The sequence below is a fragment of the Trematomus bernacchii genome, unplaced genomic scaffold (assembly GCF_902827165.1).
Source record: "Trematomus bernacchii unplaced genomic scaffold, fTreBer1.1, whole genome shotgun sequence".
NCBI classification, from domain to species: Eukaryota; Metazoa; Chordata; class Actinopteri; order Perciformes; family Nototheniidae; genus Trematomus; species Trematomus bernacchii.
The window spans coordinates 14,526,310-14,545,030 of record NW_022987582.1 but is presented as its reverse complement, the minus strand read 5'-3'; the positions used below and the strand labels follow the sequence as shown (position 1 = coordinate 14,545,030).

The 18,721-nt window shown below is 38.6% G+C and overlaps 1 protein-coding gene across 1 annotated transcript; it reads left to right on the top strand.

Annotated features, from left to right (window-relative positions):
- Nucleotides 1–1,945: 1,945 nt before the first annotated feature.
- Nucleotides 1,946–16,598, top strand: dpys (dihydropyrimidinase). Its single transcript, XM_034127285.1, has 9 exons — nt 1,946–2,300; nt 4,725–4,883; nt 5,497–5,676; nt 7,570–7,759; nt 8,650–8,806; nt 8,939–9,080; nt 10,981–11,123; nt 14,529–14,736; nt 15,901–16,598. Exons 1-9 carry the CDS (start codon nt 2,049–2,051, stop codon nt 15,958–15,960), a joined length of 1,491 nt encoding a protein of 496 aa, XP_033983176.1. The 5' UTR covers nt 1,946–2,048; the 3' UTR covers nt 15,961–16,598.
- Nucleotides 16,599–18,721: the final 2,123 nt, after the last annotated feature.

Here is an 18,721-nt window from a genome sequence, read left to right as displayed (position 1 = left end):
ATTGAGGCATTGAACTGGTCACAGGTTTCTGAATGATGACCAAGATTCTCCCCAAGCAGAAGACCATAGAATAAGTACAAATATAGAACAACTTATAAAGGCCTTTTTTTTACAATATTCTTTCTGTGTTTTTCACATCATAATGTCATGTTTTAATGCAAGAATGTCAGCTGTAAAAGGACTTAAGAGTGATAGAAGGTTACTGAGGTGACATCCTTGATTTCCATTCTTTCCATGTTTGCTTAACTATGACTATAGCTGGAGACACATGAGCCCAAACAGTCTGTAGGGGGGGGTTGGGGTCTTTTTCAAGGTTCAGGTATCTCTGGGCATGGCATGAAATAACTTTAAGGAAGCCAGTAGAGAAAACAAGTGATCCACTGGAAGACAATTTAAGAGACTATGAATAAAAGTATGGACCCATAAAGTATGGCTAAAGGTAACAAGTGAATTCATCTCAATTGCTAACCATGCAATGGCTCAATATGTTGGTTACATTCAAATCTCATACAATGATTCAATACATTATGTTGCTGCTTCCTCCTAGTATACACTACAGTACACTGCTCATGTAGTGATGTTACGTGGGGTCAGTATTTACCTCTTCTGTTGGCACCTCTCTCACAGACCCAGTGAAGAGTGGACCACTGTCCTCACCAGAACCAGAAGAAGCCCTGTTGAAGGCCAACCTTGGGGAGCCTCTTGATGTGAAAAGAATGGCATTAATCAATTCCCAACGTCAGAAAGAGATCCAAGCACTGCACAGGCAATCACAATCACAATCACAATCACAATCACAATCACAATCACACACACAATCACACACACAAGACGCTGTCCTCTGTCCTGGGAAAAGGGATCCCTTTCTAAAATGGTTCCTCCATTAATTGTGGGGATTCTTTGTACGCTGCAGGGATCTAGGACAGGAGGAGTTGTGCTGTACACACATTAAAGGCCCCTGAGACAAGTGTTTGCTATCGGGCTAAGTAAATAAAATGCGATTGAATTTGATTGCCAGTGGCTGGCAGAATCCACTTCAAGACACTGGTACCATCCTAAAGAGCTGTGAGTGGATCAGCCCTTTCCTACATCCAGGCCTTGGTTAAACCATACGGTCCAGCATGTGCTCTTCGCTCGGCGTCAGCCAATCGGCTTGCTACGCCCTCACTGCGAGAGGGACCCAGGCACCCCTCAAAAACACACCTGTTTGCTATCCTGGCTCCTAAATGATCCAATGAGCTCAGCATTGTCATCAGGACAGCAGAAACTCTGCATAGCTACCGTTGCAAACTGAAAACGCATCGGTTTCAATTGTATCTTGGCAATTCAATTATTGAAAAAAATAAAAAAGTGCAAGAAATAACAGAATAGAAATAAATTAGTGCAAGAGGATGTTGTAAGATGTGCAAGTAAATACAATTAAAATAGAAATAGTGCAAGAAGAGTCCATAAACACGTAAATGGAATATGATATTAGATAAATAATTAGCTAAATGCAAACAGATGAATGTTTAGAGCTCAGGTGTGTAATAGTCTTTAGGCCTTTCATTTGCAATTTTCATTTAGTTAAAAGGCCTTTAATTTAGGCCTTTTAACTAATTCACCAGCACTTAATATGGTATAACTTGCTTGAAGTGAATATATCTGCACTTTCCTTGTCGATTTAACACGAGGTAAGTGCAGGACAACTGCTAATGATTTGCTCAATCTGGCCTTATTTATCACATGTGGATGGTAGGGTACTTAACTTCAGAACAGGTTCGTTTTCTCCATCAATGATCACTGGATTCAGACTAGGGTCTGTGAAATATTAACAAGAGGGCGGATTCAAAACAATCCCACTCCCATGGAACAGGGCGGTGTTTGGCAGACGATGGTGTTTACCTGGCAAGAGTCCATTAATCGCGAATGGAAATCTGTGGACATCCCTGTCTCACATGAACTTTGGAGTGTCTGAACACTCACTGCACACACGGCAGAGCTGCACTTCTGTTCAGTTTGCACACACTTTAACATTTGAATCTAAAAAGTCTCTCGGTTGTAAAGGGATGGCAGAGCCCAGCGGGATCCTGATCAAAGGGGGGAAAGTCGTGAACGAAGACTGCTCCGTGATCAGCGACGTCTACATAGAGAATGGGAAAATAGTGGAAGTTGGGCTGAACCTCCAGATCCCCGGGGGGGTGAGAGTCATCGATGCCACCGGGAAGCTGGTGATCCCGGGCGGCATCGACACCCACACCCACATGGAGCTGGAGTTCATGGGCACCAAGGCTGTGGACGACTTCTACATCGGAACCAAGGTGAGGGGGTTCACAATGCGTCAGGCGGAGAAGGAGAGGAGGTTCGGAGGCGACAAGTTAGACCAAGAGACACAGAATGATAACGGAAGTTAGACTAGCCTTCACATTAAGACACTGTAGACAATACTTGGATTATTTTTATTCTTTAATATTAATGTATCCATGCATATCAGTTCAAACTACCAGCAGTGGTAGAAGAAGGCTGCTCAGATATTTATACAATTACATTTACTCAAGTGCTGTACTTAAAGGTGGGGTAGGTAATTTTGTAGAAACCAGCTGGAGTGCGTTAGAATTTGAAAATACACAGCCGGAAAAAATCTGCCACTTCCTTACAGAGCCCCTCCTCCAACACACACGAACGCGCACATGACCAATGAGGGCACGAGATAAGTTTGTGCACAGATGGAAGGCTGACAGGCAGGTAGGCCATCCAGTTATTTTAGCTGGGCCGGCTAAAATGATTAGTCGTGCTTTTTACAGTACTACGGCTTCCACAGATGACATTTTTTTATGGATTTTTTGTCAAAGCACTTATGATATTCATTGCTATCGGGATGTTAAGAGCATTCCATGGAATATAACAAAAAGTGTATCTCGAGCCGGTTTCTCAAACTTACCTACCCTACCTTTAAGTAACATTTTGAGTTACATGTACTTTGAGTATTTCAAATGTTTGCTACTTTGTACTTCTACTCCACCACAGTTCAGAGTTAAATCATGTACTTTTCCTCCACTACATGTATTTAATCCCTTTAGTTACTTTACAGATCTGGCTGAATGATGTGAAATATAATCAAGTGTTAAATCAGACTTTAGTTCCACCTGGAGTAAATTCACAAGGTACCCTGCAGTATACAAAGTCATTCAAACTAGCTGCACCTTTACCAGCTTTGAGAACACTTTCATGATCAATCATTATAAAACATATCATATATATTATTCTGAAATGCACCAATCTGCACAATGACTACTTTTACTGTCGCTACTTTAACTATATTTAGATGCCAATACTAATGTACTTTGACTTGAGTAACATTTTGAATGCAGGACTTTTTTTTGTTACAGAGTATTCGTACACTCTGGTACTTCTACTATTACTCAAATATACGATCTGAGTACTTCTCCCACCTCTGGTAGATAGTACACATCAAAATATGCGCACGGTCACAAAATGACTATTAAAATGTAAAGTGATGTATAAATATAACATCACTTTAATGTTGCATTTGACAAGATAGAGCCAATTGTATTACTTTATATGCTATTGGGTAGTTTAATTTGTAATAATAGCATACACCATAATTGAAGTATTGATTAAAGTTTGTTATTAAATGCAGTGATGTAAAAAGTACAACTATGACTATCAAAATAAAGTTTAAGTATAAAAAATGGAAACACTGAGGTTGCCTTTGTATCCCCAGGGATTAATAAAGTGTAATGTTACATGATATTGTATTTGTTATGAATATTTGTATTATGAATCTGAATCTGAAAATTACATAATCTAATAAAGTGTTCAAATAGTTATAAAAACGGTTGTGCAATACCACTACCAATGTGCATTTTACACATATGTGGAATTTACGCTGTATTTTTTTACAATATATATTACAATTTGTTGAGGTAATCCGTTCTTTCAATACTTTTTTATGTTCACATACTTGTTAAAATAATTCAAATGTTTAACCCTGGTAATCTTATTGAATTGAATAGTTGAACTATAAAGTAACTCTTAATGAATGTGCATAAGTACTTTCCACCATAGCATGCTTCAATATCAGACTTTCAAAGTTTTAAAAATAATTGTACAATGAACTTGGATATCTTAGAATTAGTATTGTAACAATTTGCTACCAATGGTAGTAAAAACATATCACTTTTACCGTTGCTCTCTTAGACTTCATTTGCAGTATTGGTATCTTTATTAAATTGTTAGCACTTGATGTGCAGTCTGGTGTTTTATTTTGAAGGTTGCTACCAGAATTGTATTTTAAACTTAATTAAGATTAATAAAAGATACTGGTTTATCTCACATTTAAAGAATAACAGGCTGCACAAACATCATCTGAAAGGTTTGGAAATCTATTGTATATGTTGAACAAAGAAACCTACACATATTACTTTAACCTGGAGTTAATCATGTGTTCCTCTTGAATGCTTATGTCATTTTCTTTATTGAAGTTTCTTTAATAAAAATGCGCTATACAAACTAAATGTAGCATTATTAATATGTGTATATTATGTTGTCATTAACATGCTGCCATACAAGTGAGCCTTAAAATATACACTAGCCAGACTAGCAAGGCCAGACTTGAAATGTATCAGTGCACTGCCAGATCACCCTGCACATAGACAGTGTGTGTGTCTCAGGGCTATATGTTAATGTTTAGCTCACCTCTGTGGTAATGTGTGTTTCCCCAGGCCGCTCTGGCAGGAGGGACCACCATGATCATGGACTTTGTGATCCCCCAAAGGGGAAAGTCTCTCCTGGAGGCGTACGACTGCTGGAGGCAGACTGCTGACCCCAAAGTCTGCTGCGACTACTCGCTGCATGTCGCCGTCACATGGTGGAGTGACCAGGTGATGGAGCACATCATTGTTCATGAATACAAAAAAATACAAAATAAATCCAGTAAAATGTAAAGATTGTGTAAGTTATTATAATGAGAACACTTAAAAAAAGAAATATTAAGTTAGTTGCCAAAAAAAGACATAGTATTTCAAAATAATGAAGAATGACGGAAATAATTAGTTAGAATATCAAAAAATATACAAATAATGAAAGATTTTCTTTAATAATGACCTGCTTATGGAAATAATAAATACATATTGCTAAATAGTGATGTCAAATCTGTAAATAGTGACTAAGTATCTCAGAGTAATTACCTACGTTTGCAAATAAAGAGACATTTTCTTTAAGAAATTAGTTTTAAAAAATATTTTCTTACTTACCTTGAAATAATGAAGTAAGTATATAAAGAAATGTTGTTATTATTTTTGAGTTACTGTGTCAGTTTTTTTAGATAGTTATGTATCATTTTAAGTAATCATTTGAAAACTTTTTCTTTTTTTCTTTTTCTCTTTTCTTCATCAAATGTGGCAGAAATGGGCTTCCGTACTGAGTGGTACTGTATACAAGCATCAAGGATCCTCATAGCTATTCCTCTGTCTGTCCAAAACCTTTTTATTCCAGGTGAAAAAAGAGATGCAGACGGTGACCAAAGAGAAGGGAGTTAACTCCTTCAAGATGTTCATGGCCTATAAGGACGTGTTCATGCTGGACGACTCTGAGCTGTACGCGGCCTTCTCCCAGTGTAAGGAGATCGGAGCTATAGCTCAGGTGCACGCTGAGAATGGAGACCTGATCGCAGAGGTTAGTATAAGATAAAGTGAAAACCAGTTTATTATCAAGAGTGAATTAGTGGAAACTTATGGTGAGGAAGAGGTTGCTTAAACTGAAGAACTGCAATATTTGTTTATGCACATATGTGTTAGAATGTATGTGGCTTTTCAGTATTTAACCCCTGACTTTCGGCTGAAGAATATCAGTGACCATGTTTTTTCCTTTCTAATCTAAAGCAATATGATAAAGCAAATATCCAGAATTTCGCAAAAAAAAATACGTGTCATTCTCCTTAGTATGAAAGAAGAATAATAATGCTTGCATCTGGACAGAAAGAGTCCTAATCGCCACATGGCTAGCATGCATGCTACTGTGCTTTTCATCACGTTCTATAAGGTTAATGTCTAAGCCTATATGTGGACACAATGGTTTAACCATAAAGGAAGCTGAACATGTCCTAATAAAGTATCCTGCAGTGTCATAGAATACTAGACGTGGCAGATATATTTATATACAAATATATATAGTTATAGATGTGCAAATATTGCATTTTAAAATGTTTAAATTGTGAATAAAGGGACATGTTGTATCAGTGTTTCCCTGCATGTTACAGATGGTTCAAGGTCCATTGACACTGTGTGTATCAGCAATGCGACTAGACACATTTGGTTATGGAGAGCAATGTGGTTAAATTCCAAAAGCAGCTTTTGCTCTGTAGCCGTGTCCACTGCACAAAACCTGAAGTCACCTGAAGACCTTAGCATTTTCCCTTTCATTTTAAGTTTATTATGTCATATCCAAAAAGAACACAGTGTAATTAAATGTGCTGGCCCCAGGGCCTACTTTCTACAAAACTAAATGGCCAATTATTTCTCAGAATTCTGTTTGTGTTTTTTAATTAACAACAATCGGCCATGATGTTTGAAAATAAATGTCATGACAACAATTCACCACTAGGAGGCAGCAGAGGTCAAATAAGTGAAACAGGGGTCTCTTGTGGTGGGGATCATGCAGTTTAAAATTAAAGGAACAGTGCTCATTAAAAGATAGTTCTGTTAATCTGCCAGTTTAAAAGTCATGGCTAATTCTGCAATATAAGTGTCATGACAGGAAAGACACATTACAGTCAAACAGGAACATCAAATGAGAACACATCAAATAATGTGAATAAATATGAACAGCAACATAAAACAAATCCTAAAACAAAGAATGTTATTGATGAAGTTTTCCTACATTTCGTTGTCTATTATTTACCATGATTTTAGGTTTTTAAAATAACTATAAATCAACAATATGTGTCATAGTCTTTATTAAATGTTGGCAGACTGTTCCATGTGTGAAAAAACTGTCTCTGAATGCAGTGGTCCTCCTGAGTATAACACTATACCCTATTGCTGACTAATGCTGTCACTAGGATATGTATTAAAGGAGTATTGGCATTTTTTGCTAACCCAACATGTTACATTTGGGGTCCTTTGGAGTTTGGACCCTCATTACATGGCTTAAAAAACATCTAGATGCCCTGGTCAGCTGTAAAAAAAAACGAATTCAATACAATGGATTTTGATATTCTCTACACCAGTGATTTGTTCCGAATCACAGGTGTATGTGAATGTGAATAACTTTTTGTCAAACAATATATTAGTCTATTCGTAGCACATACTATTTAAAACATGAAATATTCCCTGAAGTTATTGCTTTATTGTCTTATCCCAAATTTGCACTTTCACCAAGTGTGTGAAGGGACACCACTTTATGCCTTTTCTAAATATTGGGTTTTTTAAATTAAATTAACAAAATCAAAATAAAATGTTCAATGCTATGTCCCCTCTCTGCGTGGACACACACTGCTGTTGTTCTCCCCCCTCTCCTCTAACCTTTATGCTGTCTTGTTGTTGTCCCACCCCCGCGGGGCCTCTGCAGGGGGCTAAGAAGATGCTGTCTCTGGGCATCACGGGGCCAGAGGGCCACGAGCTGTGTCGGCCGGAGGAGGTGGAGGCTGAGGCCACCCAGAGAGCCATCACCATCGCCCACGCTGTCAACTGCCCGCTGTACGTGGTGCACGTGATGAGCAAGTCTGCCGCCAAGGTGGTGTCCAACGCCCGCAGAGAGGGTGAGTGTGGGCTGCTGCCCCCTGCTGGTGGAGGAGGGTGGAGAGGAGGCCCGACACAGCCCTTTAGAGGCCATAACCATAATCATTTTTTTTTAAATGTTACAATTCTATGTATTTAATATTTCATTAAAAAAACATAACAAGTGTTACTATGATGCTTATAGACATCCTCATAATGCTTTAAGATCATAATTGTTCATGTATGCTGGTTACTGTGATGGATCATATTGTGTTATTATTCTTCTCGTTTTAATTATGATAAATAGAATATTTTGATGCATTATAATGTCATTATTAGTCACAAGTGTTCATTGTTTACTTGAGGTAACGTGAAAACATTACATTAAATCTATGCAAACATTTTGTAAAGGAGATTTTTACCTCACCTAAAGCAAAAAGTTAGAAGGTACAGGAACTTATTTCACATTCAAATGTATTACTTCAGGTATTTTAGTCCATTATAATATAAAACAATTATATTATTATAATCATTATAATCTATTACAGTTATAGAGTTTTATCAGCATTATTATCATTTTTTCAAGCTTTATGAATATGCATTAGTGTTTATATTTAGAATGATACAGCAAAGGACAGATTATAACATTATATTGTGTATTATATGTATGTTGATAATTACAATTAGTCAATGTTAATGGCACCTTCAATACTATTATGTTATTTTTATTATTTGTGTTTTTTCCTGATTACCAAAAGTTAAAGTATTCAGAGTCTTCACAAGTTTTCTTTTTGTCATGCTAAAAAAGAAGAAGCTTACATGTATAAACAATGACATCTAATTAAACCCGAAGTTCCCTCAATATGTTTTTTGGCCATATCTTCCAGGTTGTAAACAGTATAAATAAATAAACGGTGTTTTCTGTCTGCAGGGCGCGTGGTGTTCGGGGAGCCCATCGCAGCTGGACTGGGCACTGACGGTACTCACTGCTGGCACAAAGACTGGGGCCATGCTGCAGGCTTCGTCATGGGCCCCCCCCTCAGACCTGACCCCAGCACCCCGGGGTACCTCATGGACCTGCTGGCCAAGTAGGTGGAGCTGAAAGTGTAACCATCAATAATATCCTATAAAGATTATTGTGTGTTGTATATGTATTCATTAAGTTCAGTTTCTATTCTTTCATTCACCCAAACCTGTATTTATCCTTCAAATTATGCTAGTGATGATCTCACTGTGACGGGGACGGACAACTGCACCTTCTCTGTGTGCCAGAAGGCTCTGGGCAAGGACGACTTCACCAAGATCCCAAACGGAGTGAACGGGGTGGAGGACCGGATGTCCGTCATCTGGGAGAAGGGAGTGGTATGTCATAATGACCTGACTCAGCACTGACTCTACCTCTTAAACAGCAGAGGTGTGAGCGCCATGACGTGCCATCAGCAGCTGCTATGCATGAAATAGGGAAGCTCGAGAGGTAGAGTGACATAACAATATACAAAAAAAGTCCTGTATTTATGACTAACGAACAGGTGAAAAAAAGGTATTTGCGAGGAGGATTATTTTAGTTCTTTAAAATATGTTTTATCAGTTTTGCCAGGTTCATTTATTTTAAAGGGGACCTATCATGCAAAATGCACTTTTGTACGTCTTTTATACATGAATATGTGTCCCCCCGGTGTTCCAGGGAACTCACCAAGTGTCAGAAAACACAACCCTCTCTATTTTCCTCCATACCCAAATCTCTAAAAAAGGGGCTGCAACGGATCTGATAAAAACTGATCCAGATGTGAACACTGTCCTGACGTCAGGACAGTGGCGCTACGGCTATTGGGCCAACTCCACCAATCAGGAGGAGACAGCCACGGCCATTGCCGTTCGAAAGCGCTGGAGACGCTGTAGTACATATGCCAGGCCTGTAGATGGTGCTGTTCTCACTGAATCTGCCCTTGCAAAAACAGGGCTAGAAATTGTCAAATTGAGCAAAATGAGGCATGGCTAAAATGCATGATCTGTTTGGTATTTTGAAAAAAAAAAAGTATAAATATGCCTTATATAGGTATGGTCCTACACTATATTATTCAAATATAGCATGATAGGTCCACTTTAAATGTACACAGGGGGAAAGATATATGTGTCTAGAGTAGTTAGTCCTTTTTTGAACCTGGGGTAGTGATGTCACTTCAGCCTCTTGTGGTTGAAATTCAAATTACATCAACAAACTCTTCACAGACATGATCCAGACACATGTTTTCACATCTAAAAGAAAACAGAAATGTATAACAATTATCCTGGCAAAACTTTTCCCCCCACCTGTTTTACAAAACATAGATCATCAGAATAATTGTTTCTCTTTCTTGCCTGCTTTGGCTTCCGTACTAATGACACCATATTACCAGCACATTTCAAATGAGGGTCCTATTTGCATGTATGTTACGTAAGCCTGACACATCTTACTGTGATGCTTAGTCAAGGTTTATTACTCATCGAGTATGAAGGCCACATTTTTTGAGGATTATGCATCACTTGGGCACAGTATTGTTTTAAATCATAAAGCCCACATGTACCAAATAAACTGTGTGTCTATGTTTCTTATGGGCCAATAGGGGTCAAGATTTATAGTTTTTTATTTTAAGTTAGGGGGATTTATTTACCTTTTTAAGTCTGGGCCCCTCGACTTCAGCCTAGCCCAGACTCACTATTAATCTACACATGCCTACTGTATAGGGGCCCCTTTTGTATCATTTTCAAAAGTATGTCATTCCATGGGGCCCTTGATATGCTGACACAACAGTGGGCAGGGGTCTATTGTACATTTTTGAATTCCTAGTGGTCCATGAATATACATTTTTATGTTAGGTTAAGAACGCTTACTCTTTTAAATGTGTTGACACTAATTATTTGTATTCAGTATTGCTCTATTTATATTTTAATAGGAGTGAAATATAAGTATAGTATGATAGTTTTTTCCACGGTAGAAACAGAACGGGTAATAAACTCTGGGAGCTGCAGATCGCTCCAGAAAGCAGGCTCTGCATTTTCTCAAGAGAAGACAGTGTTTCAGCCCGGCTGCCCCAAGGCCACTGTGAAGATTAACAACACTCCACAGTGCTTACAAATCACAAATTAGATGATATCTTGGCAGAAATGAGTTGCTTGCTGCTGCAGTTAAGCACTGACCTTTTGCCTGCTAATTCTGTATTTTGTTGTCATATGCTGTGGCCCCTTTTCTCAAAGCGGCTCCTGTGTGCGTTTCCTCCATCAGCACAGCGGCAAAATGGACGAGAATCGATTTGTAGCTGTCACCAGCAGCAACGCAGCAAAAATCTTCAACTTCTACCCGCAGAAAGGCCGTATCGCCAAGAACTCGGATGCTGACGTGGTGATTTGGGACCCTAAGATGAAGAGGTGAGGGGCCGACTCCAGTTAATCAGCAGTATGGGAGAAAGCTTTTCAAATGGAGAAGGAAAAGAAAACACAGTGCGTGTACAGTTCCACATGTGTGTGACCCTGATGCACATTCTGAACACATCTCTCTTTTTGGGTTTTTCCCTTTCCTGTATATGGTCTGCAAAGGCTAAAATCCTTAGTGACAGAGTTACATCACTATGCAAACAGAGCAATGCATTCACTATGACATCACTATGTTACACTCACACTTCTACTGGCTTGCGCATTGTGCGTGATAGGCTAAAAACAAAGACCTTATTGAACATTAAAGGATGGAAACAGTAGAGGCACTAAATACAAATATGAAGCTGAAAATGAGCATAATATGGCCCCTTTAAATACTTTAAACACCGCTGCAGAAGTGTTTCAATTAAAACAGACACAATTTCTAAAGTTTAGCGGTATAGCATGCATGCTTTATGCACAGGCACTAAAAGCAAGGTGATGTATCTTTCATCTTGTGCCACCTCAACACAGTAACCTGCCACGTAAGCTAATCATGCTCTATCCAGACGGCAGGGGATGTCATCACATATCCTCAGCTGCAAATGAAAGCATAACACTATTTACATATGAATCAGAGTCATTAGTCAGTAAAGAGAAATGTTACATTCGTTACCATTTTAGGTCATTATTTTTAGGAAGCGGAGCACAGCATCAGTGGGATGATGCAGATGGGTGATGTTGAGGATCTTAAAGATGACGAATATTTCATGTGGGAGTTAAACCAATTTTCATAGTAGCATTAAGGCTATTTTCAGGAACCAGCTCACAATATCATAAGGCTTTATATAAACATGGATCATGTGATTGTGTCTTTGCTATTATTCTAACAAAGTCCCATATATGGAACTGAGGACAGTATGCGTTCCAGTAGATTGTAGCACATTAAGTCTTATGTAACCCAGAATGCACTGCTCTGTTTGCTGCATAATCTGGGCTGAGCCCCTCAGGGAAGCAACTGAAAAGAACACATTTCATTCTGTTTAATTTCCTGTCAATTAATTCACCGGTAACATTGGAAAAGAGTTTCAAAATCTATTTTTTTTAGTTCTGATGTTCCCTGTCTGTCCCTCTGTTTGTTTGTGTGTTCTGTGTTTACCCCGTATGCATGTCTGCCGATGTTATACTGCGTTTCAAGCATGAGAGCGCCTCGTGTTTCATTGCCGCAGTCGTGAATTCATCTGTGAAACTTAACGTAATTAATCGCCCCTCAGCACAAGTGTCGCTCCATAACATCCGGGACCAGGGGCCACGCACAGTTGCATAACCAGAAACGCCTAGGAAGTTCACTCAATTGCCTTGTGTCTCGTAATTGGGCATGCTGGAATAATGAGGACACATCTTGTTTTTGTCAGTGCACACTAGGCAAGGTTTCTGGCTTTACACATCAACAGGAAATGTGAATGGGGGGAAAGCGGACTCTCTTGAAGTGGCTGAGTCAGAGTTATTTCGCTGCTGATGCAGTCTTTTCACTCAGATATGATTTATTTGTTAGACATCATCAATCTTTGCTGTGCAAAGTGTTTGATTATTTTAATATGAAGGGCTGTAATTGGCTCTCCCTCTTAGAGTGTTTTTCCACATTTTCCTGAAAGCCCTTCAACCACCCTAATAAGAAGGTGCATACTTGTACTACTGTTACCAAGTGCATGCAGTGTTGAAAGTACTATAGGTAGGTTGTGTACCTTTATGAATTAAGGTTATATTAACCCTCATGCAGTACCTCACTGAGATTAGATAAGATAATATAAGATGTCTTTGCAGCAACTGCATTAAGCTTGAAACACAGGACAGATATCATTTCACACAAGTATAAAAACAATAATAAAGACGTAAGAAATAAAAAAATAAAAAATTGTAGTGAACATTTACAGGTTTTTACATACATACAGATATGGATAATTCTGGATATGTTAAATATACAGTATATACATGTCATTTTGCAATTGTGGTTAGATCATGTGTATTATGTCATAAGTACATAAACTGCAGGTTGTTTGGTCTTCGAGGACATTTTGAGATTATATTTGATTTGTTTATAATTTCAGCTGTGTTAATGTATATGGCATATGTTTTGGAAATGATGTGAGTTATTACAGTATATTTCAAGTTCAACCTCAGCCGATATTATAAGTCAAAAGTAATGTCTCATAAGACGTAGGGGTTGCTCATAGTGATAAAGACAGATAAATATCAACAAATGTTGCGGCTCAAGAGAGTGTTTTTGTGTCTTTCAGCTATTTGTTTTGGGTATAGTAATGTTATAGTTGTAGTTCACTCTAAAACACTCTTGGCTTTGTTTTCAGCGGGAGCCGGCAGCTGTTCACAGCGGAATAGCTCTTAAATCAGACTGTATGCCTGCCTAGCACCAGATGGCACACAGATAAACTTATTAACTTCCTGGTTCACATTTTGCAGCATCAAGCATCTAAACGCCAAATATATTTTTAAGGAGTTGATTTAGAATAAACAACTGTCAAAAAACTTGAAATTCTGTGACACATTTTCTAAATTTGTAATATGAAAGTGTCATCTTGCGGAGGGGGCCTCATGTTATGCGCTTATGTGGCGCAATTCATCTAAAGCGTAAATGCGCCACAATTAGGCGCACTGCAGTAACCCCGCTGCGAGGCTCTGGCGAACTAACAGTTCACGAGCGTGCTCCCCCCTCCCCCCCGTCAACGCTCGCGCGACACATAAGGGGGGCCTCATGAAACACCTTTGCGTGGGGCCACAAGTTGGCCAGGGGCAGCCCTGGCTGTAATTGCAGGCTATTAGTTTGTCAAGGTGGAACCTTCTGAACTACCTTACTGGATTTAGATTACACAGTTTATTTTCTAACAATGCATCTCGAAAGCTAATTATATGTCTTTTATGAGAAATCTCTATGTGCAAAAATAACTTGTAAATATAGCTATCAGACATTTCTTGAGAGATGTCAAATGTAGTTGATATGAAGGGAGTGGTATGCCATATACATTCACATTGAGTGCTTTTAGATTAATCATTTAAATCATTTTTATAATTTCTTCCAATAAAATATTTTGCAGCCATGCTATATATTTTATTGGGTGATTGGGTCTGACCTTTCTTTTGCAAAACTGATCCATCTTCAACATCCCACTTCATTCTTTACAGCAAATAGAGCATCATATGAGCCCAAGTTATACATATTACATTGTATGGCTTGTTGCTGCGAAGTAAGTGAGCTGCAGTAACTCCATGCTGTGTATAAGTATCTTGGATTAGAACACAATGCATTACACAATACGTTTCTGTTTTTTTGAGCCTGGCATTCAGAAAGCATGCAAGTTCTAAAATAAGTTTCATTACAATGTATTTGTATCTTTGTGATTGTAGGAAGATATCAGCCAAAACACACCACCAGGCTGTAGACTACAACATCTTTGAGGGCATGGAGTGCCACGGCGTCGCCGTCCTCACCATCTCCAGAGGCAGGGTGGTGTATGAGGACGGGCAGCTGCAGGTGTCCCCAGGGACCGGAAGATTCATCCCCAGGAAACCCTTCTCTGAGTTTGTTTACAAAAGAATCAAGCAAAGGGACCAGGTCAGTCAAGTGTAACACAGTATTCATAAGTATAAAACAACACTTCAGTTAGTAAAATGTGAAGTCTGTGCTAACTTAACGACGAACCATCAGAGAACTCTCACCTGACTCTACATTTCCCCTTAGCTGTACAGGGCATTTTAGCACCTTTTGGCTCATTGTTTAGCTTTTCCAGCCAACTCACTAAATTACAGCCACAGCAGGCAGCTGTTTTGAGTGAAATAACCACTTAAAATATCACTTTTCACTATCTGCCTAGCACCAAGCCTAGCATTTAGCTTCTTTTTGGTAACAAGTTCACCACGTCAGCGTATACAATATATAATGTACAGTATGTGAGTGTTCAAAAAAAACATAACACCCTGCGAAAACCTATAACTTGACAATTTTGCAAATGATACACACCCAATATAAAAATGTTAATGTTTGCTTTAGATCAGGGATTAGATCCTTGGATTAGATCAGTGAAGTAACCAACTTGAACACATTGTGTTACAATTAAGAGTCTGTGTAAAGCAGTGAGAAAGAGAGCAGAGAAGTCTAAACAGGAAGCTACATTTGGTGAAAACAAATGTAAAATATTTAACTAACTTAAAGTAATGGATTAATCACTGAAATAGCTCAAATCTAGCATTTATCGAACAAGTGTAAACATGCCAAACAAACCTAAACATTGACAGTTGAATTGTATCAACAATTATTGTATCAGTGTTAAATTATATCAAGTTAATGTTTACTTTAATGTATTTTTATATAGTTTTTTCTTTCTTTTTTACTTTGGAACAGAGCCAGGCTAGCTGTGATGCTGTTTGTCAGCTAAGCTAAGCTAGCTGCTTATAGCAGTATTGTCATATTACATCGAACGTGACATCATCCTTCCCATTCAACTTTCAGTTCTCCAAACTTTTAAGGCAATAGTGAATGAGTCAATGAGGCAGAGATTTCCACACAAACCACTCTAAAAATAGCTAGGGTTAATTATATTGACTTGTGTTCATAAAGTTAGCATCATACAGGATATGAAACATTGAGCAAAAAGGGGGGCTGCTTAGGTGTAAAGTACCTTTAATAGGTCTGAAATTCAAATATATCTTTGAAATTGAAGCATCCGGATCGAGATAAAGTTTTCCCCAAAGGTCACTTTACCTTTCTTTCTGCCTGCAGGTGGGGACGCCTACAGCTGTGATCAGAGAGCCGTATAAAGGGGAAGTCATTTCTCTGTGAACAACAGGCCGAGAGAGGCTGTGTCTGCAGTGCAATCCAGAAGATACCAAAGTCAAAACTACAGAATGCTGCCTCACTGAAGATTCAACTGCTCAGAGATTTCTACACTTTGAACAGACACAAGATATTACTACATGTCATACATGCATTTTCCAGCCATTAACATAGCATTTGTAACAGTCCTACTGTTTTTGATGTCCACTTTGATCAGCACTTGGGTCAATGTTCTGTTGGCAAATATTATATTTGATATATTTGTTCAGCTTTGTAAGGTTTTAAAGCTCAGCTGTGCTCAGTACACAGGTGCTGCTGTAATTATATTTGCTCTAACTTACAATATGCAATAAAGTAATTCACTGTTAGCAATGAAAAATATAATTGATTCATAATTTCATGGTTAGAAACACTGTTGTGATAGAAAAGATCCTTCATTACTTTTTAACACTGTTTGTGGCAGTTGAAAATCAGACTGTTTTTGTGAATGAGCCACCATTTTCTTCTCCTTATTTTCCCAATGTTCATCTTCTCTGGTAACAGGACTGATGATTCTCAGCCAAAAGCATCCATGCCTTTGATGAAATATTCATTAGATGCAGTGGCATGCGTGAAAGTATAAAGATTTACTTTGTTGACCCAGATTGGCATTTTATTTGCATATTCAGCAGGATGGCACATTATCATCTGTTCTCCATCTATGCCCATGTATGGACTGTATTCATTCTTTCCCATGGTTTAGAAAAAAGGTCTGTGCTGTCACCGTGCATCATGCGGCGGCCTCCTATTGGGCTGGCATGCTGGCGTGGTATTATGCCACAGGGCCCGCTGAGACATAATGTGAGCTTATCAGGTTGCCACACGGGTCAGTGGCGGCGCGTGAGTCACAGAAGGCTTACTCATCCTTGAGCCGCACCACTTCCTTCCTCTTGTCTCTGACGGTGGAAGGACTGCGGTGGTGTGGGAACGTACCATCCAGACTGACTGTCTGAAAACGCTCCCCACTGGATACTATTAAATAACTAAACTGCTGAAAGTCTACACATCTTCTGCAGACTGAAACACACCTGTTTCAACTGCACCCTGGCCATTAAACCTAAAACACACACAAAATCTTAGAGACTTTAAAAGATGTAGGTCAATTGAAGCTATGCACCAGCACTTACAATGGTTTGGCGTATTTGAAGCAAATTCCTTGTCCCTTGGATAAAGGCGTCAGCTAAATGAAATGTAAGGTAATCTATAGAAGTAAATAACAAAGAGGAACACTAAAAAATTAAGAATTTAAATAAAGTTAAGTTATAATTCACCTTAAATATGTTTATAATGAATCGCATAATTTCCCTTAAACTAAAATGGCGCAAAGACTTCTGCAAGGCCTTTTCCAAAACTGAAAATGAATGCATGCATCAACCCCATTATTTTAATTCTGCTCCAAAATGCATTTGGTTCTTCTTTGAACCATGCTACACCATTTTAAGATTCAGGAAAAACTGAGCTTGTAGTTATTTTCCTAATCCGGCAGTCAAACCCACAAACCCAATCAAATGCATTCACTTGACTTTTTACTCTATAAAAGAAAATGTTTAATTCAAAATACAAGTTTGCAGCAGAGTTGGAAAAACATTTGAACATAACCTTTAATAGGTAATTGTCTGTGGTTTTTGATCAGGATATACATGCATACTTACATACTTGTCATTTTAACATTATCTCCCATCTGCTCATCAAGAGGTTAAGGTTGGGGTCCCACATGAGGAAAATCTCAAAGTTGAAACATTATTCAACACATTCTCACTCACAACTCGTAGGCTACTATAGTCAGGGGTGCACATAACTGGTACGCATGCGCGGCAACAATCTGAAATGCGTACCGTCACTTGTGTCACAAAGCGCATTTGCGTACCGACGTACTTGTGAAGCTTTTCCAGAAGGCGGTTAGATCACCGGACGACAGTGTCGGTCTCCGTGTGCACAGACAGGGCTGCTGTTAACGTCGGTCTGTACAGCAGCCCTGCGCTAAAACAGCTGATCACAACGTTCACACGCTCCGCGGTCACGAAGCTCTGTACTCCACTACCACCCACCCCCCCGTTGTCAATCGCGAAGCGCTGTAGTCCACATTGAAATGTGTGATTACTTAGTTTGTGTGTGTGTTGGACTGATTTGTATGAATAACTTTTTCATAAATGTATTTTTTTTTTTAATACTTATTTTTGCATCCCATGGAATATAAAAACTATAAATATGTGATCCACTGTACTTGTTTCTATATTGTATTACTGTTATCAGCAGTTAATACCTTTAGTAGCAGTATAATACACAAACTGCCAGTCTGCCAATGAACAATAATGGTTACCATGGAGAAAGAGTCAACAGACGCAACAGCCAATCAACAGAACCATAAATCAGAAGGGTTTAATGCAATTCATTTAGCTTCAATGAGCACTCATCAAACATAAATGTAATTGTATTTGTGGAATACATCACAGATTGCATCATATAACAAGGTGGATGAATGATGATGAGTATACCACAGACTGTGAGAAATATCCGTAAAATAACATATCATATATGTTTTTCAAGTAATGTCTACCAAATACATAAATCTAATATTAATCTGGTAAAAGTTGTTGGCTTGATGAAGGCATTAAAATCAATAATTAGTATATTCCATTTTACTTTGTGCCTCAGATATGGATTTATGATGATAGCAGTGTTATTCATAAGAACCAGGGCGGTTCTTAACACTGACTTTGGACCCCCC